The 26563-nt window shown below is 37.5% G+C and overlaps 2 protein-coding genes across 2 annotated transcripts; both read left to right on the top strand.

Annotated features, from left to right (window-relative positions):
- The first annotated feature begins 5765 nt into the window (after positions 1–5765).
- LOC131397698 (vomeronasal type-1 receptor 4-like) lies at positions 5766–6668 on the top strand. The gene has a single exon (XM_058530767.1). The coding sequence runs from the start codon at positions 5766–5768 to the stop codon at positions 6666–6668; it is 903 nt and encodes a 300-aa protein (XP_058386750.1).
- An 18411-nt stretch (positions 6669–25079) lies between these two features.
- On the top strand, positions 25080–26000 carry LOC131397697 (vomeronasal type-1 receptor 4-like). Its single transcript, XM_058530766.1, has one exon. It carries the CDS (start codon positions 25080–25082, stop codon positions 25998–26000), a length of 921 nt encoding a protein of 306 aa, XP_058386749.1.
- The last annotated feature ends 563 nt before the right edge of the window (positions 26001–26563 follow it).

Raw genomic sequence — 26563 nt, 5'->3', positions numbered from 1 at the left:
AGCCTCCATTCTTTCTGAGGCCCACTGCACTGGGGGAGATGTGAAAGAAGAACCAAATTAGAAAAGTAACCAAAGAATATGAGGTGTGGCATGTGGGGTTGGTAGAATATAACATGCGAGGGCCTATTAGCCATTACTCACCAATAGGGAAAGTATGTACTCAAAATGGTGAAGGAATCTCATGTCTCAGAACTATGTGAATTTTCCACATGTGCACACATCAATCTGATTAAGGATCTATTTGTTATAAGGTGTTTGACAGCAGGAGATAAGCAAACATATTCAACTCTGGAAATGTGTAAACAGGAAGTGTTTCAATAAAGGTGATTTACTGATAATCAACATGGAATATGACAAAACCTTTCAGAGAACTTGGTATGAAAATATCTCTTTCATAGGTCACTGACTGAGAGAAGAATAATTATTGGATAAGTCTAATAAAATTATTGAATAATAATATTTAGGGAAAAATTGAACCAAGAATAGAATGTTAATAGTGTAATTGTGTGTGTGTGTGTGTATGTGTGTATTTTATACAATTTCAGATGCACTCTAGAATTTCTTAAGAAGGAAGATACAACACAAACAGCTAAAACTGGACTTGGAGTAATTAATGGTTTCCTTTCTTTTATTGTCCTTTAAATACTTTATAATTACATTTATTTTTATATGTATTTGTTTTATATTTCTGACATAAAAATGTCCACACACTTCACTGTTAATATAGCACCCGTTTGTATTCTCAGAGTCCATAAGTGAGAAGTTCGGCAGGCTTGGCTGGCTACTCTGCTTAGGTTCTTGCAAATAAAAAATCCAGATGGTCGTGGCATGAGTTCTTTCCAACACTAAATCTTTCAATTATTGGTAGGAGTCGTTTCATCCTCAGGTTTCCATATGCCCCTACCACCTGTTTTCAAAGACAGCAACCTCATGGGAAGAAATCCTCAGGCTTCTAATCTCTGACTTCCTCCTTCATTTAAGACCTCAGGTGGTTACACTGGGCTCACTCAGATAGTCCAAGATATTGTCCCTATTTTTAGGTCATTTTATTACCTACTAATGTAACCTTAATTACATCTGAAAAGGCCCTTTTACAATACAACATGACATTAATCTCAGAGTAATAACAATGGGTGGAGATATACCTGAGACATTAGAAGACCACTGATTATTTTCAATGAAAATATACTTTTAAAAAATAAATTTCAATATTGTCCACAAAAATATTACAACTTTATTTCTTGAGGTGGTTTCTAATAAGCGAAAAATCAAAGGAAAAAAGTACTTAGAAATTTAAATTCTGCCTTGCTCAGTTTCATATTTTAATAAAGCATATATTGTATTTTAGCAATATCAAAAAAGAGATTTTCATCATTAAATTTGAGGTACTAAAGGTCTTCAAGACACAGATAGAGCCAGATAAGGGACATTTTGACCCACCTTTTCATCACTGAGCACCAGTTCCAATAAAAATCGCTCCTGTCAGACCTGCCATGGTTACATCATTTGTCTCGTATCCCAAAACAGAAGCAAAATGGCTGCAGCATGTTGTACACCCCAAATCCTACATACAGTCCTCTACCGTAACTTCCATCTGCCCTTCTACCCTCCACCTCTGCTTAGGGCCACTAACCACCCCCAGGACCTGTATGCCCTCTTGTTATACGCCTTCAACCATTACATTCTTTAACCTCTCAGAGACATGACAGCTTATGTGCCTTTTACCCACTCCTATTCCTGAACCCCCTTCTCCCATTTTCTTCCCATCCCTATTAACCCCTTTACTCCCATGACCCCCAACCACATATCCATTCAACACACATCTTCCTACATTTAGCTTCCTTGCACACGTTGCCCATAATTTTCTTAAAACCCACACTTTAACCACTGAATCTTTAACATTCTTATGTCTTTAAACCTTCTTTCTACTTTGTCCCGCTCGTGCTCTATATCACCATACCCCATGCTCTCTGCACCATGTTTATACCTCCAGCCTGTAACTTGCTCTGTCACACATATTCTCTCTCTCAATCTCACACACTCACATACACAGTCACATCCTCAAAACTCCAACATTACCACTATGTGCGTTGACCTGAAGTGGCCATTATCACAGCATCTTTTAAATATTGCATTTTTTAGATAACATTTTTGTGGGTTATGGCAGGCATGGAAGGATGTGAAATAGATGAAATGTTACCCCCTTTTCAGGTATCTAGAGGTCTGGAGATACTACTATTTTTCAACATGTGAGCCCCTCATTGAGATTTATTGGGGCTTATTTGGACAGTGTGTTTGTATGAGTGTGTATCATAGTGTGTATGAGTATCAGTGAGGATATTGTGAGTTTTTATGGAAAGTATATGTGAGTATGAATGTATTGAAGGATGTGAGTGTATGTTTGTGTTGGTATGCAACTATGCACTTGTGTGTGCAAATTTACAGTTTATATCTGTGTGTGTGTGTTGGACGGCTTGTTGACCATTATGGCTCTAATCCATGACTTAAAAAATGGGATGAATTAGATAGTGGACAGATATTGGGTCAGATGTTGGATTTATTAATTGGAGAAACCCAAGGATTAATTAAAATATGTATAGAGTTTCCTGGTAAGCATTTGATGCTTTTTTAAATTGAATAATTGGCATACAACATTAATTTCAGATGTACAACATAATGATTTGATACTTGAATATATTACCAAATGGTCACCACAATAAGTCTACTTAACATCTGTCACCATACATTCTTACAGAATTTTTTTTTCTTGTCTTTGAGGAAGCAACAACAATTTATCTGACAGTTAAAGGAATTTTAGAATCTGCCTGATTAACTATCTGACCTCAGCACTTCCATTTGTGAAAGACACCTAGAAATTGCCTTTTTGCATGGACATTGCTCTCTTTAGACATCCTATGCCTACTGGGGGCGGGAAGAAAGGTCAGTATGCATAAATTGTATTTTACTAGAAAATTTCATATCACCTAGATACCAAATTAATTAACATTTATTTGTACAAAAAACCTAATGTTTTCTAAAGCAAATTATTGTCATCATGTTCTTACTTTTATTTTTATTGCTTTTAAAACCCTTCTAATCCTTCTAGGTACTTTGGTTAATTTCTCAACCCACAAATTAAATGACAGAACAGATCGGTAGTCTTAAAATTTGTTAAGAAGTCACTTTTGGTTAGAAAACTTCTCGGAAGGAAGCAGAAAATCCAGTGAGACACATGAGCTTTGCCGCCAGTCCCTCATGTGTCAGACCTCAGTATTCCCTCCTGCCTCCATATGAGTGCATGTCTGCCTCTAGGCATCAAGAAAATAAATTGTTTATCTAAAAAACTGCAATACTTTCTTTGGAGATGATAACTACAAACTTTTAATTGTTTTTTGGTAATTAGCAACTGGGAAAAAGTTTTTCACAAATATTCTCAGCTTCCCAAGCCTGTCGTCTCACTGCAGCTACAGACGAAAAGATAATTTTGGTTTGGAGGAGAGGTGAGGTCACAGAATCACAGACCCATATATAGTGGTCTGGCTGCTCCCTCCCACAAGCACTAATTGTTGTGATCATCACCCTGAGGCCATCTTCCTGACAGCCAGAAGGAATCAGGTGAATATTTTCTATTTCAGTCTGGCAGGCAGAGTCTGCAAGCCAGGAGGGGTACGAGAATCTGGGTAAGTGATAGCGGAAAAAGAGATTCTTCTGTGTTTGAGCCTGGTCCCGTCACAAAGCCATGCAGAAAGAAGGAGTGATTCTGAGCCTTGAGCTGAGCTAGTCAAGAGCAGTGGGGGTGTTAGACTGCACACCAATCCTTGATGCCTCCCAATGCAATTTAGTGTAATCCTCACAGACAGTGATTGTTGGTGTTTAATCCAAGTGATAATGAAATCTCATTTTTAAGGTGGACCATGGCTGTAGTTCTAAAATGTATCTGCACTCAGGCTACCTTACAGGGAGCATAAACTATATTTTCAGGATTTCTAGAGATGTACCTATAACATCTCCCTGATTTATAAAAGCTAGAATAAATCTACAGAATTATCAAATCCTTTGCAGAAGCAGTATATAGGAATAACAATTGCTGGAAGAGAAATGTTTTCTCTAACTCTGAGTTTGTGAAATGATTAACGGAGACATCAATTTTTTTTTCTATTGAAAATATCAATGATCTGTTGATTTTGTTGAGACCATTTTCCATCTTCAAATTGGGGAAGGAGCATTTAAAGAAATGGTAGTGTTACGAATTGGTTTCAGATAACAGCTATGAGGCAGAAAAGTATCTTGTGATCTATTTCCTGGTTTAAAAAAATTCTCATATCAGTTCCAAGCTCTGCAGTTACAATTTATAAAATAAAATGATTTCATATATTAAAATTTTTATTTTTCATATTTGTCTTATATTTTAATGTTTTACAAATCTTGACTTCTTATTACTTTTTAAGTCAGGTAAATTAACAAATTCATTTATGATTTGAAATTAATAATATTTATTTTCCATGCTACACTAGTTTATCACATGTTAGTGTTTCAAGTCTCATAGTTCAGGGCGTGTCATGGTGTTCAGTGATTCCTGTGACAGATGTCATTCCATTCCTGTCATAGAAGCAAAATGTTGTTTCTGTGGCTAATCCAATATAAAACCTGTAGTACATTCTTTCAATACAATGTTTCATGGAGCAGGTCCCTATAGAATTATACTAAAATCAGTGCATGTATATTTTATTAAGAGCCAACCCTGGTGGTCTAGTGGTTAAGATGCAGCAAACCCTGCCATGGCCCAGGTTTGTTCCCTGCTCAGGGAACCACATCACCTGTCTCTCTTTTGTCATACTGTGGCAGCTGTGTGTGGCTGTAATGCTGAAAGCTATGTCACCGGTATTTCAAATACCAGCAGTGTCACCCAAGGTGGACAGGTTTCAGCAGAGCTTTCAGACTAAGACAAACTATGAAGACGGACCTGCCCACCCACTTCTGAAAATATTAGCCATGAAAACCCTGTGAATAGCAGTAGAGCATGGTCTGATATAGCACCAGAAGGCAAAAGGATGGTTCCAAAAGGACCAGGCAGAGTTGTTCTCTGCTGTACACTGCAGGGTCATTAGGAGTCAGAATCAGCTCAAGGGCACTAACAGCAATATCATTTTATTAAGAAATTTAAACCTGTATTCATAATTTGTGTTGGGTTATACAATAAATATTTTGAAATAAATGGAAACTTGTTGCAAAAATATACAACAAAATACCACCAAATCTAAAATAAAATGACAAGGTATGAAAACATCTAAATATACATCTATATTTTATTTAAGAAAATAACTAACTACTGTAGCTTTGTTAAAGTAGCACTGTTTAAATGCACTGCCGTTTTACCAGCCTAGCAAGGTTCTAATGTCCACCTTTATCAAATAAAGGGTTTAAATTTGGACAAATAATTAACTTTTATCTTCTTCATTGCTCCATATCTTTTCAGTGAAAATAATAGTACTGACTCTCTGAGGAATTTATGCAGAATACAAGATAACTACATACATGGCTTTTATATAGTGTTCCATATTCTATGAAAGGTCTTTCAGTGTTAGACATTCAACTCTCAGACACTTATTCAAAACTGAAAAAATATAATTATTTTTCAGTGGGAACTAATGTAAGTGAAGAATATTGAAATTCCAGATGACATGATACGTAGAGCTCATGCCTCATTTTCCTGTGCAGGAATCTCTGGCTCAGAAGATGACTATCACTCCCTGGGATTTGACAGAATGGCCACCAGGGATTTGTCAATAGGAATGATGTTTTTGTTACAGACCATAATTGGAATTCTGGGGAATTTCTCTCTTGTTTACCGTTTTCTCTTCCTTTACTTCACAGGATGCAAGTTTAGGTCCACAGATTTGATTCTCAAGCACCTGACTGTAGCCAACCTCTTAGTTATTCTTTCCAAAGGAGTCCCTGAAACAATGGCAGCTTTTGGGTTGAAACTTTTCCTAAAAGATATTGGATGCAAACTTGTTTTCTATGTTCACAGAGTAGGCAGGGATGTGTCCATTGGTACCACTTGCCTCTTGAGTGTCTTCCAGGTGATCATGATCAGTCCCAGTATCTCCAGGTGGGCAGAGCTTAAAGTAAAAGCTCCCAACTACACGGGCGCCTCCAACATCCTCTGCTGGATCCTGAACATGATGCTAAATATTTTGGTCCCTTTTCATATGACTGACAAAAGGAACAACACAAACATCAAAAAGAAAATAGATCATGGCTACTGTTATGCAGTATTTAGTGGCAACATCATCACACAGTCACTCTATATACTGTTGGTATTATTTAGTCATGGTTTCTGTTTGGTGTTGATGGTCTGGGCCAGTGGTTCCATGATTTTCCTCCTGCACAGGCACCAGCAGAGGGTCCAGTATATTCACAGGAACAATCTGGCCCCCAGATCCTCCCTTGAGATCAGAGCCACCCAAAGCATCCTTGTCTTGGTGTCCACCTTTGTATCTTTGTGGACTCTCTCCTCTATCTTCCTCATTTGTTTGGCATTCTTCAACAAGCCTAGTTTGTGGCTGAAGAACATTTCTACACTAATTGCTGCATGTTTCCCAACTGTCAGCCCCTACATTCTCATGAGCCATGACCCCAGAGTATCCAGGTTCTGCTTTGCTTGAATGGAATACAAAATCCCTTAAACTTATAGTAAATATGTAAATTATATGCATGTTCACAATGGTTAATTCCTTTCAGTGCATTCAGTGCATTTATGAAACAGTCACATTACAAGAGAATGGTAACCAAGACAGACGGATTTTCTGTTCCTAAATAAACAATACCACTAATAGTAAGTATAAATGAAATGTGATGTATTTATCAAGTTAACACATCTGTTACTGCAACTTTGTTAATGTTTTCGGTGGAGGAGTCCAGAATCTACACAGTGTTAAAATAGTGTTTCTGCAAACAATCTGGAGATTGTGGTGAAGCTTTTAAGAATGTAAGTTTCAATCTGATGTAATAAATTTTCAGGACTTACTACCCATAAGATTGTAGGAAAAGTTTCATAAAACAGGAACACCAATGAGATTGTCATTCAAGAAACTGAAGGAAAGAAAATTCTCCCACATTAAAATGAAATACACGGAATTAAGGTGGAGGGTAAATTCGGTTTCAGAGAATAGATGCGTTGAGGGCCAACTATGAGTTTTATATATTCCATCCTTAGAGAGACCACAGTCATTTAGATAAGATGTTACAAGGGAGGATTATGATATTTGAAACATTTTCATGTAGAATTGGCCTTATTGAACTGAATCAGACAAATGAGAGCACGAAAGTATGTTTTTGCTGATTTTTAAAAGACATCAAGTGTTATATTTTAAAAAGCATCAGTCTGGGAAAAAAACTCTGTGGATATTTGGATCAATACAAGGTAGATTTTTCTGTTATGTAAAGATTCCAATTGGACATGTTGGCGGAAACATTTTCCAAGGTGCACTCCTATGTCTTTAAGGTGAAGAAATAAGGTTATGGTGGAGCCTTCCAGTAATCACAAAGCAGTGGGGGAATAGCCACTTGGAGGGGTAAGACATGAGTCCATATTGTACATGTGTAACGTTTAGCCTGTGGATTTTCAAGGAAACAAAATATATATTTCCTCAATTCTGGAAATGAATTTAATGTTGCTTTCTCCATATTTACATTATACAGCAGATACAAGGACATAGGGTTTCACATATTTGAAGAACAAGGAATTAGTTTGACCTAATGCATATATGTTGAACCTTCTGCCAAAAAATGGAGAAACATATATTTTAAGGTGACATGATTCACTAAGAAATATTTATAACGTATTAGACACCAAACAGTACACTTGTGTGTGTATATACATATATATATTTGTGAGTGTGTTTGCATGTATATATACATATATATTTGTGTAACTATTTGTTTATATATGCACATATATAAATTTATGAGTCAAATTTTTATTTTTCATAATTAACTGGAAAATTATAAATTAAGAAATAAAAAAATACTGAGTACCATAATTGCAAGCTTCTTCAACCTTTAAGTCTAATCTATCTGCCATATATATGTATATATATCCACCTGCAAGTGCTAGTTGTTCAGTTGGTTACATTTGTATAGAATATATTTTTCATTTTTTCTATATAAATCCTTATATTTTAGGTGTATATCTTGTAAAAATATTCGACTAAAATATTTGACTTTATTAGGCATAGTCTTTAAGGTGAATGTAAAAATGGGTATATTTGGGGATGAATTCTGCAAATTTTTGGATGCTCCTTATTGCACTTGTTCTATTTTCCTATGTTTCTCATTTAACTTCATCTGTATCAATAAATTAAAATAACTATATTTTTGGGTCGGCCCCATGGTTTAGTGGTTAAGTGTGCACGCTCCACTACCGGCAGCCCGAGTTCAGATCCCAGGCGCGCACCAACACAGCGCTTGTCGGGCCATGCTGAGGCCACGTCCCACATACAGCAACTAGAAGGATGTGCAACTCTGACATACAACTATCTACTGGGGCTTTGGGGGAAAAAAAGGAGGAGGATTGGCAATAGACGTTAGCTCAGAGCCGGTCTTCCCCAGCAAAAAAGAGGAAGATTAGCATGGATGTTAGCTCAGGCCTGATCTTCCTCACACACACAAAAAAATAATAACTATATTTTGCCCCTTTTCTTTAGAGGTTGAATAATCAATTAATAAAATTATCTGGAATGTATTTTTCTTTTTTTGTAAATTTAATGCTTATATTTTAGCTATATCACTTGAAAAAAATAACTAAATGAATATAACCAAATATGTTTGATTTTAACAAGAGTAATTAGTATAGTTATTTTTAATACAATAATAGTTATATTGGGGGTTGGATTTTACCAACCTACTGTGTGGTCTTCTTTATACCAGTTGTATGTTCTTGGTTTTTCTATCTTAAACTTTTCTGTATTAATTTTTTAAATAATTCCACATTTTACCTCATTCATTTGAAATTCTACATTCAATATCTTTTCTTCTTTTTGGCAGTGGAAGGTTCACCCTAAGCTAACATCTGTTTCCAATCTTCCCCCTTTTTTCTTCCTCTCCCCACTGAAGCCCCAGGACATAGTTGTGTGTAGCTGTAGGTTCTGGTTCTTTTCTATATGAGCCACTGCCACAGCATGGCTACTGACAGATAAGTGGCGTGGTTCTGTGCCCCGAAACCGAACCTGGGCCACCAAAGCAGAGTGCACTGAACTTTAACTGCTAGACTATCAGGTCTGGCCCTCATTATCTTTTCACTTTTAACTGAGGAATTAAAGCATATGTTGAGAAACTAGTCAGAATGTATTTATACAATATGTTTAACCTCCTAGACAATGTGATGGAAATCCAACAGTAATCTATTAAGTTCTTCCAATTTTTTTATTGTTGATCTATATTAAAAAAATTAATGTCACATGCACAGATCATGAAAAAGAGTTTAATAAAATATTAGAAACTGAACATATTTCTGTACTCAACACCTAGATTATTTAAAAAAAAAATAGAATATGACAGCATTCACTGGAGACCACATTTTTCTCCCTACCGGTCAATACATCCACAAAGTAACCAAGATTCTGACATCTAAGAACATAGAAAAATTTCAGCCTATTTTTTTTTGGTGGGGAATATTGGCCCTGAGCTAACATCTGTGCCACTTCTCCTCTATTTTGTATGTGGGATGCCACCACAGCATGGCTTGATGAGCAGGGTGTAGGTCCATACCTGGGATCCAAACCCATGAACACTGGGCCATGGAAGCAGAGCATGCAAACTTAACCACTACACCACTGGGCCTGCCCCTCAGCATATTTTATTTGTATACAAATGAAGCAATAGAGCCTTTACTGGGTTTTTTTTTTTCATTCTTTATGTTTTTATGAATTTATCATAATTGGATGTCAAAGAATTAATGTAATCATTTCTCTACTGATGTTCACATGAGTGGTTTTCAGTTTTAAGCTACTAGAACTGGTATTTTTTTCACTTTGTGAGTTGTTTATTTATATCTCTTGGGTATGTATATATATATATGGTAGTGGAATTTTTTGACCGGACATTTGCATATTTCCAGCTTTATTACAAATGGTAAATATTTTCCAAAAGCCTCTTTTTTTTAACGAATTTTCACACCCATCAGCAGCACAGGAAATTCTTGGGTCATCTACATTATGCCAACACTTGGCATTTTCTGTCATTTTCATTTTAGTATTCTTGTTGGTGTGAAATGTTTCCAGGTAGGGGTTTTATTTGCATTTTCTTTATTACTAAGGAAGTTGACTATCTCTTTGTTGAGTACATGTAAATACAGTTTGACTAATTTTTTAAGTGTCCTTTAGTGTATTTTTGCCACTTTTCCATTCTTTCTCTTTTTCTTGTTGATTTGTAGGAGTTTTTTTTACATGCTAGATAAAAGTCCTTTCTTGAGTGCTCTCTGTCTTTTTATGAAGATCAGCTCTTAATTTTACTATAATCTAATTTGTAATTTCTCCTATTATAGTTAATATTTTTTGTTCAGTGTCAGAAATATTTTCCCATATTAAGAATGCAGAGATCATTTCCTTTGTTTTCTTCTATAAATTACATTATTCATCTTTAAACTTTAGATCACTCAGAATCATTTTGTTGTGATGTGGGGAGCAAATGATATTGTTTTCCCATAAGGTTAATAAATTTCAATTGATATAGAAAATGTTGTCTTCTGCTTTCTTTTATCTCACCTACTATTTGCCTCATCAGGTAACATCACATCATCTTTGCAGCCTACATTTCAGTGAATTCTTTTGGTCATTCTGCCCATCTCTTCCTGCTTCCTAAAGACTGCCATTCCCATAGCATCATAAACCAAAATCCTGGTGTCCAGAAACTTTAATTGGCCTTTTTGTTCAGAGGATCAGTTTTTCTCATATTTAAAGGGAGAACTCAACCATGTTACTACATATTTTCACCATGAATCTCATTTATTTTCTATATCTTTTATCAGTTCCTGTTTCAAAACTATCCAATAAAGGATTTTTTTTTGGTATAAAAATAGCTTTCAAAGATAGTGGTGGTTCCATAACATGTTAATTATTTGATTAAATTAATAAAGATAATGCCTTTTTCTGAGGCAAAATTTGGAAGGCTGGCTTATGACCTACTTTAAATTATTGGGTTTCTAAAGTATCTGGATCCTCAAGTGTGATGCAAATCTGCAGTGTGTACAACAATCTTCTGGGCCTGGTTACATCACCAATGTATTTGGGAAGGGAAAGAGAAACAAATGCAACCATGAAGATCTTCCTGCCAGTAGCATCATGAAAAATTATCTTTTCTTGCAGACCCAGGAATCTCATGTGTTCTTCCATTATCCATGAAATGACAACCTAATTTCCTTGCTACCAAATAGAGTAAAATTTAAGACACTTCTCACTTCTTGACAGTTTCATTGATGGTGGAATGCTGAGATAGACAGGACTTTCTGGAAGGAAAAATGATAAAGATACTTCCTCTCCCTGGTTAGGGGCACTTTTCAGAGAAGACTCCCTTGGACACATTAAATTTTCTCACCAAGTGTTTGTCAAGACGGAAGGAAGCGTCCTCCACACTCCCAACTTTTTGTGATGCTGATATATGAGAATTTGGATTGAAATAAGCACTCTAAAAGGGTTTTGTTTGTTGTTCAGTCTCTTCCTGACAAAAGGAGAAAAGAGTCAAGGGGTCTCCAAAATAATATAGAGCTTTGGGTGAATAGAAAACATTATAACTTCATTCGTTTGAGCTGCAAGGAGCCAAAAGTCTGCTAAACAATGAAAGAAAATGTGTCTTGCTTGTGCCCTGCTTACCAGTACTGAGCTGTTCTTCCCCTGTGTCCTCTGTGTCCTCCCTCTGTCTACATGCTAACGCTGGATATATAAAAAAGAAGCTGAACATTCTTGGAATTGTTTAGAAAGTGGGAACTCAAACTTTCATAGCTGTTTTGGATGTAAATGTATATGTCATCAACCTACTTTCTGCCATGAAGTTGGGGGAGGGGAAGCAAGGTGCAGGAGAGGCTGAAAATGCAAAGGATTGTGAGGTTAGTATAAGTGCATGCATACGCAGAAAGAAAGAAAACCCAGGATGTAACACTCTCTGAGTGCAAGGAGGTACAATGAGGAGAAAAAGCACAGAGACCTCAGTGAAGGGTCAAAAGGACAAACCTCCCCTCCATGCTCATCAATCCTACATACTAGTCCCATCTGGTCCCTTGCATTCTCCATATACCTGCACAGACAGTATTGTCATCCTGTGGTAGCCTTTGAATCCCAGATGTGTTCAAATCTTTTTCTCTAGAAAGAGAAAGAAAAAGAAAAATGCTCAAATTAAACTGATATGGTTTGAGTAGAGGTCACAGTAGGGGAAAGATGCTTCCATAATTCTGAAAGGAGGGCCCTTTGGGTGGATTCAGTGTCCTCTTGTGGTTTCTATATCAGAGTGTATAGGAGGAACAGATGTGATCCATGCTTGTATTTCCCTGCCCCGTAACTGCCAGAGGGGATTGTACAAATCAGGGTTAAGTGCACATAAAGAAACGTTAAGGACACATGCTCCCTTGCCATTTTCCAATAATGAGTGTGTCAGGATTTAGAAAGTGTGTCTCTGCCCTCTGATGTCCCAAGTTATCATCATATTAATGATGTTGTGTTTGTAGCCTAGTCTCAAGATCCCTGTCTAGGGTGTTGTCTGATCTCTGCCAGTGGGAGTGGCTGATAAACCCTCAAAGAATTCAGCATGCTGTTTTCCAAATAAAGTTTATTGGAACTCTGTAGGGAGATTTACAACATTCAATCCTTCCATCAGTCAAGGAGAAACTGTTCCTGCACAAGTTTATGATAAAGTACAAATAACTGTAGACTAAGGCAGAAACACCTAATGAAATTAATACAAAAAGAAGAAGAAATATACAGTGGCTTCATAGGGATACATGAGCCTCACCTGGTGCGCTAGCTCCTCCAAATGCTGGGCATCATCATGCCAATATCATGAGTATAGCTGTTACGTAAATTCTACACTGTATGTAAGTGTGAGAAAACTATGACCATTTTCTCTATGTCAGCTTATGCCAAAGGCCAAGTATGGTATCCCAGGAAACAGTTTACTCAGGAGGCCTCAGTGTCATAAAACATGCACAAGCACATAGCCAGGAGGGCAAGGAATTATGAAAGGCCCTTAGCTGGCTCCAGGGAATTGAGTTGTTGGAATGTTATAACTAATAAGAGCATTTTGCATGCTTGAAGTCTGGAGCTGTGCAGAACCATTTTTGTAGATAGTTTGTGCAAACAGTGTGAGTTATGGTGAACATCTACTTTCCTTCTGAATGTCTGGAGTTTTGGTAACTGTGGTGAGTCATGCAGGACTGTGTGCCTATGTAATCACACTGCCCAAAAGCCTGAAACTGAGGCTCCAGGGAGCTCTGTTATTGCCCTCAGACCCTAGAGAAGACCACATCCTGAGTGCACATTCTTGGGGTTGATAAAATCAGGGAGTGCAAATTTTTAGGTCAGAAGCACAAGGTGCAAGTCTGTGGGGCATCTTAGAACTGTATTTTGGATTAGGCCTGTTTGGCCCCCTATGCATTTATATCACACAGTTATTCTCAGTATTAATTCCAGGGCTTCAGTGCTGTACTTGGGAACAAGTGGATGAAGGAAGTGCCTGATTCAGGTCACTGGGAAGGTGCATTTTTCTCCCTGTGTGCACCAGTATGATAAATTGGGCTGGAATGAAGAGACAGGTAAGGGGGGTTATCAAGGACCGTGGAGGGGACACATTAGGGTTAGTGAGAGGAATGCTTTGTGCTACAGATTCGTGTCTTAGGAGGGCCTAAGCTTTCAACTCCCACTTGTAGTCTTGGAGCAGCCTGGATTCTAGGCAGATGATTAAGGCTCAAGTTGTTGGAGAGACCAGCTTGTTGCTGCAGGTTGGAGTCCTGGTCTGCAGGAGGAAGGTTATGTTTCATGAGGAGTTTACATATATGTGAAGCCTTTGAGGAGGAAACTGCAGAAGTACACGCTCTGTGGGCAGGGATTCCCAAAACCTAGCCAGGACCCAGGAAGGAAGGAGCCAAGAAGGTGTTCTGTGTGCTTGAGTAGATTGGTACTGGGGGTGGGGGCAGCATTTCTAGTTCAGGATTTACCACTCAGGACTGATATCTCCAGGAAGCCTTCCAGATTCTTCACCCCACAGCACTGTTGGAGACTTGAAGACTTCCAAGACTAGACTGGTTAAAAAAGAAAGTGTGGGGTACTGTGGGGACACAGTGTTGGAATAGTATGTTTTATAGCCATTTGCAAGACCACTGGCAATGACCCACTCACAGTGAAAATGTGCAGTCATGATGGTGACTCATGATGGTCTCAGACCTTCTCAATAATCCACCTTTACACACATCAACATGATGAAGGATCCATGTTCCATGATGCCTGTGGTAGGAGGAAGCAGATATTAAATTCTCGCTGTGTAAACAGAAACAGAGTGTTTGCATCAAGACACTTCTTTGTCAAACACTATGAAATACGATGTAGCATTTCAGGCAATAAAGTAGGAAAATACCTCCTTCATAGATGACTGATTGAGGAAAACAATTTGGTGGACAATTACCCATTATGAAAATAATTGTGTAAATATATTGTAATAATATTGTGACATGATTATGTAAATATGGAACAAGAACAGAATATGTAAATATTAAACTGAGACCAGAATATTTTAATGCTGTGTGTGTGTGTTGGGTGCAATTTAAAACACAATTTCAGATATACCCTAAAATTGCATAAGAAAGTGTATACAGAGTGACATCAGCATCATGGTAGGATGAGTTGTTCCCTTTGTCTCTCCCCTCTAAGTGACAACTAATGGGACATCCATTAAGCCACAGGTGATTGCCTACAGAGCACAAAAGTATGCCTGAGAGATCCATGCAGCTATATATCTGAAGTTGGGTGGACTGGGCCCCAGTGAAGCAGTGGAACTAGAGGAAGAAGCCCCTTTCCTCTCCCCAGTGGCAGAGATTCAGGTGACAGATCCTCAGGCAGTGGCCAGAGGACTCTGAGTCAAGATTGGGGGAGTCCAGCCCACACACGAACACTTGCAAAGTGGTAGCCCAGCCTGTGGGAGCACCCACCATGCCTCTCATGTGAATACTCCTCACTGAATGGTGGTGGCTCAGCCCCTCAGCTCACATGAAGGTTCCCCCCAGTGGTAGTGGCCTCAACTTCAGGAACACAACTTACCAAGAGGCAGCAGACTGGCCACTGCAAAGGCACCCCACTGAGTGGCTGTGGCCTGGCCTATGCAAATGCAGAGTGGTCAAGCAATACAACTATGTGCAGACAAGGCTGGAATAGAAAAAAGAGCCCCTACCACCTTCCAGTGGTGGCAGGTGGAATCTGCAACCAGAAGGAACAAGGACCACAACAGAACTGGTGACCCAGGCCCCAGTGGTGGCAACGCCGGCACCAGCTCCACCGGCAGCACGGGCTGTATACAAGTCCCTGGGTCCACAGGATCCTACCTGCAACAGTGACATCTGTGAACCCAGCACCCCTGGCAGCAATGCAACAAGCACCCCAAGAAAACCCAGGAACAGCAGCCCAAGTGGTGCACAGGACAGGAGCACCTGAGCCTGTGGAGACCCATTGGAGGAACATGAGACCAAGGTGACCAGAACCAAAGTAACAAAAGCCATACTCAAGTAAGAAAAGGTGATTACTACCACAAATGCACAGCAGAGGATCAAACACCATGAAGAACCACAGCAACACTGCAGAACAGGAGGAAAATAACATATCTACAGAAACCAAACCTAAAGTTACAGAAAATTACAATCTAAATGATAAAGGTTTTAAAATAGCAGTCATAAAAAAACTCAATGAGTTACAAGAAAACTCAGAAAGAGAGTTCGAGGATCTCAGGGGTAAAATTAATGAACAGAAAGAAACTTCACCAAAGAGATAGAAGCTCTAAAAAAAACCCCCAAAAACAGAAGTTCTGGATATGAAGAACACAATTAAAGAGATAAAAAATAATGTAGAAAGCATAAAAAATAGAGCAAACCTTATAGAAGAAAGAATTAGTGACTTCAAAGATAGAAATCAAGAAATACTTCAGGTGGTGGAGGAGAGAGAACTAAGATTTTAAAAAATGAAGAAATTCTTTGAGAAATGTCTGATTCAATTAGGAAAAGTAACATAAGGATTATAGGCACCTTAGAGGGAGAAGAGTGGGAGAAAGGAACAGAGAGCTTGTTCAAACAAATGATAGCTGAGAACTTCTCAAACCTGCGGAAGGGACTGGACATACAGGTACATGAAGAAAATTGAACTCCAAATGACATGAATGCAAAAAGACCTTCTCCAATATATATAATATTAAAATTGTCAAAAGTCAATCACAAGAAATAATATTAATGGCAGCAAGAGAGAAGAAAATAACCTAAAAAGTATCTCTCATCAGGCTTTCAGCAGATTTCTCAGCAGAAACCTTACAGTCTAAGAGAGAAATTAATGATATACTCACATTACTGAAAGACAAAAACTATTAGCCAAGAATACTCTATACAGCAAAATTATCCTTCAGATACGAATGAGAAATAAAAGCTTTCCCAGATAAACAAAAGCTGAGGGAGTTCATCGCCACTGCACCCACCTTACAAGAAACGATGAAGGGAGCCCCCCTACCTGAAACAAAAGGCAAAAGTTTACAAAGCTTTCAGGAAGATGATAAATAGACAGACAAAATCAGAAAATTGCACCACTTTATCAGAATAGATTTACAAACAATTGTAACATAGAAGATAAAGGGAAAGAAAACATCAAAAATAACCATAAACAATTTAGTCACAAACTCAAAACACACAAAAAAAGAGTAATTTGTGACAACAAAAACATAGAAGAGGAAGACGAAAGGGATGGAATCTGCTTAAGCTAATGGAAATAAGAAGCTATCATAAAATGGACGATCTCATCTATGAGATCCTTCATGCAAAGCTCATGGTAATCACAAAACAAAAATAAAGACAGAACAGAAAACCACCACAAAAATCCACCAAACTGAAATGGCAGTCAGAAATACAAGGGAAAAGAAAAAATGGAAACATAGAACAACTGGAAAACAAGAGATAATATGGCAGTAATAAGCCCTCATATATCAATAATCTCTCTTAATGTAAATGGATTTATTTCACCCACCAAAATACACACTGTAGCTGAATGGATTCAAAAACAAGACCTAACAATATACTGCCTCCAGGAAACACATTTCAGCTCTAAAGACAAACATAGGCTCAAAATGAAGGTATGGAAGATGATACTCCAAGAAAATGGAAAGAAAAAGAAAGCAGGTGTAGTCATACTTATATTGGACAAAGCAGACTTCAAGATTAAAAAAAAGAGAGAGAAAGACAAAGGGGGCAGTATATAATGATAAAAGGGACATGCCACCAAGAGGACATAACAATTATTATATATACACCTAACACAGGAGCACCAAAATAAATAAAGAAACTACTACCAGACTTAAAATGAGAAATTAACAGGGCCACAATGATATTAGGGGACGTCAACAGCTAACTTACCTGAAAGGATACATCATCCAGACAGAAAGTTGACAAGGAAACAATGGCCTTAAATGAAACACTAGGTCAGGTGGACTTAATAGATACATATAGAACATTCTATTAAAAAAACAGAAAACACACATATTTCTCAAGTGCACAGGGAACATTCTCAAAGGTAGATCATACGTTGGGAAACAAGGCAAGCCTCAATAAATTTAAGAAGATTGAAATCATATCAAGCATATTTTCTGACTGCAATGCTATGAAGCTAGAAATCAGCTACAAGAAAAAAGTAGGGAAAGTCACAAATATGTGGAGACTGAACAACACGCTACTGAATAACCATTGGATCAAAGAAGAAATCAAAGGAGAAATTAAAAAATACTCGGAGAAAAATGAAAATTAAAACACAATACACCAACTCTTATGGGATGCAGCAAAAGTGGTACTACGACATAAATTTATAGCAGTACAGGCCTACCTCAACAAACAAGAAAAATCTCAAGTAAGTAATCTTAAACTACACCCAAAAGAAGTAGAAAAAGAAGAACAAAGCCCAAAGTCCGTAGAAGGAGAGAAATAATAAATATTAGAGCAGAAATCAATGAAATAGAGATTTAAAAAAGTAGGAAGGATTGGTAAAACTAAGAGCTGGTCCTTTGAGAAGATAAACAAAATTTACAAATCCTTAGCCAGACTCACTAAGAAAAAAGGAGAGAAGGCTCAAACAAATAAAATTAAAATTAAAGAAGAGAAATTACAATGGATACCACACAATACAAAGTATTATAAGAGAATACTATGAAAACTCTATGCCAACAAATTGCATAACCTTGAAGACATGGATAAATTTGTAGAACCATACAACTTCCCAAAACTGAATGAAGAAGAAACAGAGAATCTGAATAGAGCAATCATAAGTAAAGAGATTGAAACAGTAATCAAAAGCCACCCAAAACCCAAAAGTCCAGGACCAAATGGTTTCTCTGGTGAATTCTACCAAACACTCGAAAACAATTTAATACCTATACTTTTCAAACTTTTCCAAAATATTGAAGAGGATGGGACACATCCTAACTCATTCTATGAGGCCAATATAACCCTAATACCAAAACAAGACAAGGGCAACACACAAAAAAAGGAAAATCATATGCCACTATCACTGCTGAACATAAATGCAAAAATCCTCAACAAAATAGTAGCAAATCAAATACAACAATACATTAAAAGGATCCTACACCATGATCAAGTGGGATTTATTCCATGGATGCAGTGATCTTTCAACATCCACAAATAATCATTGTGATATGCCACATTAATAAAATGAGGAATAAAAATCACATGATCAGCTTAAGAGATGCAGAGAAAGCATTTGACAAGATCCAACATCCATTTATAATAAAAACTCTTAATAAAATGGGTATGGAAGGAAAGTACCTCAACATAATAAAGGCTATATATGACAAACCCACAGCCAATATCATACCTAATGGTGAAAAACTGAAAGCTATTCCTCTGAGAACAGGAAAAAGACAAGGGTGCCCACTCTCACCACTCCTGGTCAACATAGTACTGAAAGTTATGTGCAGAGCAATTAGGCAAGGAAAGGAAATAAAATTGATCCAAATTGGAAAGGAAGAAGTAAAACTCCCACTGCTTGCAGATGACATGATTCTATATATAGAAAACCCTGAAGAATTCACCAGAAAACTGTTAGAAATAATCAACAACTACAACAAGGTTTCAGGGTACAAAAATCAACATACAAAAATCAGTTGCATTTCTATACGCTAAAAACGAACGAGCAGGAAGAGAAGTCAAGAGTACAATCCCATTTATAATTGCAAAAAAAGAATAAAATATCTAGGAATAAATTTAGCCAAGGAGGTGAAAGATCTATACACTGAAAACTATACGATATTATTGAAAGAAATCAAAGAAGACATAAAGAAATGGAAAGGTATTCTATGCTCATGGATTGGAAGAATAAACATAGTTAAAATGTCCATGTTACTGAAAATTAATCTACAGATCCAATGCGATCCCACTCAAAGTCCCAATGACATTCTTCATAGAAATAGAACAATGAATCCCAAAATTTATATGGAACAACAAAAGACCCCAAATAGCCAAAGCAAACCTAAGAAAAAGGAACAAAGCTGGAGGTATCACAATGCCAGACTTCAAAATATACTAGAAAACTATAGTAAACAAAACAGCATGGTACTGGTGGGAAAATAGACACAGAGATCAATGGAACAGAACTGAAAGCCCGGAAATAAACCTACACATCTAAGGACAGCTAATCTTCAACAAAGGAGCCAAGAACATACAATGGAGAAAGGAAAGCCTCTTCAATAAATGGTGTTGGGAAAACTGGACAGCTATGTGCAAAAGAATGAAAGTAGGCCATTAATGCACCATACACAAAAATTAACTCAAAATGGATTAAAGACTTCCACGTAAGACCTGAAACCATAAAATACATCGAAGAAAATATAGGCTGCACACTCTTTGACATAAGTCTTAGCAGTATCTTTTTGAATACCATGTCTCCTCAGGCAAGGGAAACAAAAGAAAAAATAAACAAGTGGGACTACATCAAACTAAAAGCCTTATGCAAGGCAAAGGAAACCATGAACAAAATGAAAAGACAGCCACCCAACTGGGAGAAAATATTTGCAAGTCATATATCTGATGAGGGGTTAATTTCCAAAATATATAAAGAACTCATACAACTCAACAACAAGTAAGCAAATAACCTGATCAAAAAATGGACAGAGGATATGAACAGACATTTTTCCAAAGAAGATATACAGATGGCCAACAGGCACATGAAAAGATATTCAACATCACTAATTATTAGGGAACTGCAAATCAAAACTACAACTGGGTATCACTTCAAAAAATTAAAAATAGAAATACCACATGATACAGCTATCCTACTACTGGGAATTTATCCAAAGAATGTGAAATCAACAATTCAGAAAGATATATGCACCCCTATGTTCATCACAGCTTTATTCAGAATAGGCAAGTCATGGAAGCAACACAAGTGCCCATCAGTGGATGAATGGATAAAGAAGATGTGGTATATATACATAAACAATTGAATACTGCTCAGCCATTAAAAAAAAAAGACAAAATTGTACCATTTGCGACAACATAGATGGAACTTGAGGGTATTATGCTAAGCAAAATAAGCTAGACAAAGAAAGACAAATATCATATAATTTCATTCATATGTGGAAGATAAATGAACACCTGGATATGGAGAACAAATTCGTGGTTACCAGAGGGAAAGGTGGTGAGGGGAGGGCAAATGAGGTAAAGGAACACAAATGTATCTTGACAGATAAAAACTAGACTACCAGGAGTGAATGTGATGCAGTCTATACAGAAACTGATATATAACTCTATTTATTTTTCACTCCAAAGCCCCAGTAGATAGTTGTATGTCATAGCTGCACATCCTTCTAGTTGCTGTATGTGGGACGCGGCCTCAGCATGGCCGGAGAAGCAGTGTGTGGGAGAAGCACCCAAAATCCGGGCTCCGAACCCCAGGCCACCAGCAGCGGAGCGCACGCACTCAACCGCTAAGCCACAGGGCCGTCCCAGAAACTGATATATAATAATGTACTCCTGAAATTTATGCAATGTTATAAGATAATATGACCTCCATAAAATAATTTTTTTAAAAAAAGAAGGGATTTACACCCCAAACTGATGAAAATTGTTGGATCTGGAGATTAATCTAGGATTGGTCTGGGAGTAATTAATGGGGACTTCTATTTCATTTTATTGTTTAAATATTTATCATTAAATTTATTTCTATATGTACTAATTGCTTGTTATTGTAGCACATTACCATAAACTAAGCAGCTTGACAGAGCACCCTTTTATTTTCCCACAGTGGTGGTCAGGAATCTGTTGGCTTGGCCGAGTTCTCTGCTTAAACTGCACAAGGAGGAAAAATGCTATCAGCTGGCCTGTGCTCTGTTTCAAGGATCTGGTAGAAGACGCTTCCAGGATAAATCAGGTTGCAGGCCAAATGGATTTCCTTCTCAGGGTTTCCAGGAGCAACCTCCCTGCACCCCCAAATCTTAAAATCCTGTAGTAGATTATCAAGTGCCCTCATGCTCAAATACAATCCCCACTACAACGGTTACATCTTTGTCGGGGCACATACCCCTAAGGCAGAGATGTTGTTCACTACTGCACGCTGAAAAAATGCCAACACCTATTATGCACTCAGCTGTGGACATCACCTTCACCAGCACCCAAAATGGCCCAAAGGGGCATATGGACTGGGACTTGCAAGACAGCAATGTGAGACTATGGCCTTCCAATCTTGAGAACTTTCCTCCTGATTTTCCACGGCATGGATCAAAAATGTGGAAAATAATAGAAGACACCTTAACTAAATTGGACTTGGGCAGGCCTGCAGGGGGAGCTCTCATGCCCTATCATACATCATCAATTACTCTAGACAGGAAGAGACTTATTGCTTACATCTCCGACAGGAAGTACCACTAATTTTCTACTGAAGGAAGATTTCTCTCTCCATTTGGCAGCAGCCCAGCCGATGAAAAACACTGAAGCTCTGCCAATGAGAAGCCATTGCCAACCTGAACTATTGCTTCCCCTCAAAGGACTTTCTTTAGAACATCCCTTCCCTATTCCCCCTTTTTCTCTATAAAAGCAAGCTCCCCTCCTTTGTTCTCTGGATTTACCTACGGCTCACCATAGCATGGGCATCCCAAATTACAATTCTTTTGGCTATTCATGAGTAACCTCATTTTGAGGGTAAAATAACAGGCAAATTTGCTTTTTAAGTTGACAAAGGTTTGACTCCTAATGGAGGGCCCTCCCTCCACCCTAAGTCACTGGCAAACATTCATTAATCTTGAATTGAGGAAGTAACATTGACTTATCTGATAGGTAAGAAATTGTAAAATTGGCCTATTTAACCATCTGATCTCAGATGCTCTCATGGGTGAGAAACATCGACAAATTTCTGCCTCTCTATGGATATTGTTCTGTTTAGACATCCTGTTCCTGATGTGGGATAGGAGGGAAAGACCTTACTCATAATCCATATTTTTCTGGAAATCTTCCATATCACCAGATTTCCAAATTAATAAGCAATGAGTTGTGCATGAAAGTCCTAAATTTCTATCTAAGTCCTGTGGTCCAGAATAAATTATTGTCATCATGTTCTTCTTTTTACTTGATTATCTTTGAAAATTCTTCTCAGTTACTCAGCCTGGTTCCATTTCTGTCCATAAGTTAAATGAAGGTGCAGCTCAGTGGTCTCAAGAGTAGCAAACAACTTGCTTTTGAGTAGAAACACTTCATAGGGGAGCACAAAATATAATGAGATGCATGAATTTCCCTGCTGATCCTTTATGTGTCAGACTGCAGTATTACTTGCTGCCTCTATTTGAGTCCCTTTCTGCCTCCAGGGATCAGGAAAAAAAAAAGAATCTTTCCCAAACATTGCAACAGTCTCTTTGGAGATGATAACTACAAACTTTTAATTGGTAGGTAACAATTGGGAAAAAAGTTGTTCACAAATATTCTCAGTTCCCCAAGCCTGTCCTCTCACTGCAGTTGCAGGTGAAAAGTTGATTGCAGTTCTGAGGGGAGGTGAGACTCACAAACCCTTATCTAGTGATCTGGCTGCTTCCCTCCCTCTCACACTAGCAGGTTGCCGTGACCAGCACACTGAACCCACCATCCTGGAAACCAGAGGGAATCAAGTGAGTATTTTCTATTTCAGCCTGAAAGCAAGAATCTGCAGGCAAGCAGGGGTATCAGGAGTCTGGGTAAGTGATTATATTGGAAAAAAGGATTCTTATGGGTCTGAAACTGGTCCAGCGCCAAAGCCATACTGGAAGGAGGAATACTTCTGAGACATGAGCTGAAGTAGTAAGGAGAATGGAGTCCTACACTCAACATCAATCCCCAATGCTTCCTAATGTGATTTAGTGTAATCGTCACTGACAGTGATTGTTGGTGTTTAATCCAGGTGGTAATGAAACCTGACATTTAATGTGAGGAATGACTGTAGTTTGGAAATACATCTGTAGTCAGGTAACTTACAGGAATCATAGAATACATTTTCTGGGGTACTAGAGGTGTCCAATAGCACCTCCATGATGAACAAAAACTAGACTAAATATACAGAAATCATCTAATCCTTTGTGAAAACAGTGTATCTAAATGACAATTCCTGGAATAGGATTGATTTCTCTAGCTCTGGATGTATGAAGTGCTTAATGGAGACAGTAATTGTTTCCTACCTAAAACATCCACGGTTGGTTGAGTTCGGTGAGACCATTTTGCATCTTCAAATTAGGAGGGAGAATTGAAAGAAATGGTAATGTTACAAATAGGTTTAAGATAGCAGCTATCAGGCACAAAAGTATCTTGTGATTTCTTCTCTGGTTTAAAAATATTGTCATATCAATTCCAACTTCTACAATTTCAATCTATGAAATAAGATTTCTCATCTTAGAGATTTCATTTTCTATATGTGCTTGTATTTTAATGGCTCACAAATCTTGATTTATTGATAATACTTTTTAAGTCACTTAAACAAATTTGTTATGATTTGAAAGTAGTAATCTTTAGTTTTGACTGTGCACTAACTTATCACATATTCGTGTTTTAGGTCTCACATTTTAGGCCATGCCATAGTGTTCAGTATTGCCAGTGGTAGGTGTCTTTCCATTACTGGCATAAAAGCAAATTAGTGTTTCTGTTTGAATTGCAAATAAAGCCAAGAGTGCATACTTCCAATACAATGTGTTATGGAGTAGGGCTCTAGAATTAGTGTATGTATATTTTATTGACATATTTAAATATTTATTAATAATTGTTATTAGTCTACATGAAATATTTAAGCATAAATGAATGCTTGTTAGAAAAAGATAAAATAAAATACTACCAATCTAAAATAAAATGACGCAATATGAGAAATCTAAATACTTTTTTTTGCAAGAACCCAGTGAACAAGCTTTGTTAGAACAGCACTGTGTTTAAACGCACAGCCGTTAGACCAGCCTAGCCAGGTTCAAAATCTACCTTTCCCATAAAAACTGTTTGAATTTGACAAATCACTAAACTTTACCTGTCTCCGTGCTTCTTCTCTTTTTAATAAAAATACTAGTGCTGATTATTCCATGAAGTTAGGAAGAATACAGGGAGCACTACAGATATGGCCTTTGTTGGAGTGATATATGTTGTGAAAGCTCTTTAAATGTTATACATTCAACTCTTGGAAACATGTTAAAAGTAAAAAGTATTTTAAAAAACCTGTATTTTTACGTGGTAACCAATGTCAGTGGAGGATATTGAATTTCAGTTGACATGATGCTTGAAGCTCATACCTCATCTTCTCATGCAGGAATCTCTGGTACAAGATAACTATCAATCGCTGGGATTTAACAGAATGGCCTCCTGGAATTTGGTGATAGGAATCATCTTTTCATTACAAACTATAGTTGGAATTTTCGGGAATTTCTCTGTTCTTTACTTTTATCTCTTCCTTCACTGCACAAGATGCAAGTTTAGGTCTACAGATTTGATTCTCAAGAATCTGACTGTAGCCAACCTCTTAATTATTTTTTCTAAAAGAGTCCCCCAAATGATGGCAGGTTTTGGGTTGAAAGATTTCCTCAATGATTTTGGATGCAAACTTGTTTTCTGTGTTCACAGAGTGAGCAGGGATGTGTCCATTGTCACCACCTGCCTCTTGAGTGTCTTCCAGGCCATCACTATCAGCCCCTTCAACTTTAAGTTGGCAGAGCTTAAAGTAAAAGCCCACAAGTACCTAGCAACCTCCAGTATCCTGTACTGGATCTTGAACACGATGCTAAATATTATACTCCCCCTGTATATGACTGATAAAAGGAACAACACAAACTTCACACAGAAAGTAGATTATGGCTACTCTTATGCGATATATGATGGTACCATCACACCAAAACTCTATGTAACATTGATATTATGTCGGGATGGTTTCTGTTTGATGCTGATTGTCTCAGCCAGTGCCTTCATGGTTTTCTTCCTACACAAACACCAGCAGCAGGTTAGATACATTCATAGGAACAATCTGTCCCCAAGATCCTCCCCTGAGTCCACTGCTATGCAAAGTATTCTTGTCCTGCTGTGCACCTTTGTATCTTTGTGGACTCTGTCCTCTATCTTCCATACTTTTTTGGTAGCCTCCAACAATCCCAGCTGGTGCCTGAGGAACACTTCTACTCTAATCAATGCATGTTTCCCAACTATCAGCCCCTACATTCTCATAAACTATGACTCCAGAATATCTCGGGTCTGCTTTGCTTGGAATAGAATGCAAAATCCCTAAACTTTTCATAAATTTGTCCATTTTATGCATATTCACAATGGTGAATTGTTTTTCTGTACTCTCCTTCAGCATATAAGCACATTTTTGAAACACTCACATTACAAGGAAGTGGTAAACAGGACAGACTGAGCCTCTGCTCCTAAACAAACAATAAAGTCAATAACAACTCTAAATGAAATATGATGTCATTATTATGTTAATATTTATGTAATTAAAATTTTATTAATGTTTGCAGTGGAGGGGTTCAGTATCTATGTGGTGTTAAAACATAGTTCCTGAAAAAATCTGGAGATTATGGAGAAATCTTGAAGAAGATAACTTTCAATCTGATATAATAAATTTTCCAGACATTAACTACTTGTGAGATTGTAGGAAAAGTTCCATAAAACAGGAAAACCCATTGAGATCAGCTTTTAAGAGTCTGAAGGAAGGAAAATTCTCCCAAAGATACATGAAGACCATGGACTTTAAGCTGGAGAATGAATTCAGTTTCAAAGAGTGGAGGCATTGAGGGTTAATATGAGTTTTGTAGCTTGTATCCTTAGAGAGACTGAAATCCTTTG

The sequence above is a fragment of the Diceros bicornis genome, chromosome 34 (genome assembly GCF_020826845.1).
Source record: "Diceros bicornis minor isolate mBicDic1 chromosome 34, mDicBic1.mat.cur, whole genome shotgun sequence".
NCBI classification, from domain to species: Eukaryota; Metazoa; Chordata; class Mammalia; order Perissodactyla; family Rhinocerotidae; genus Diceros; species Diceros bicornis.
The sequence above is the reverse complement of the archived record's forward strand: the minus strand, read 5'-3'. Positions and strand labels throughout refer to the sequence as shown.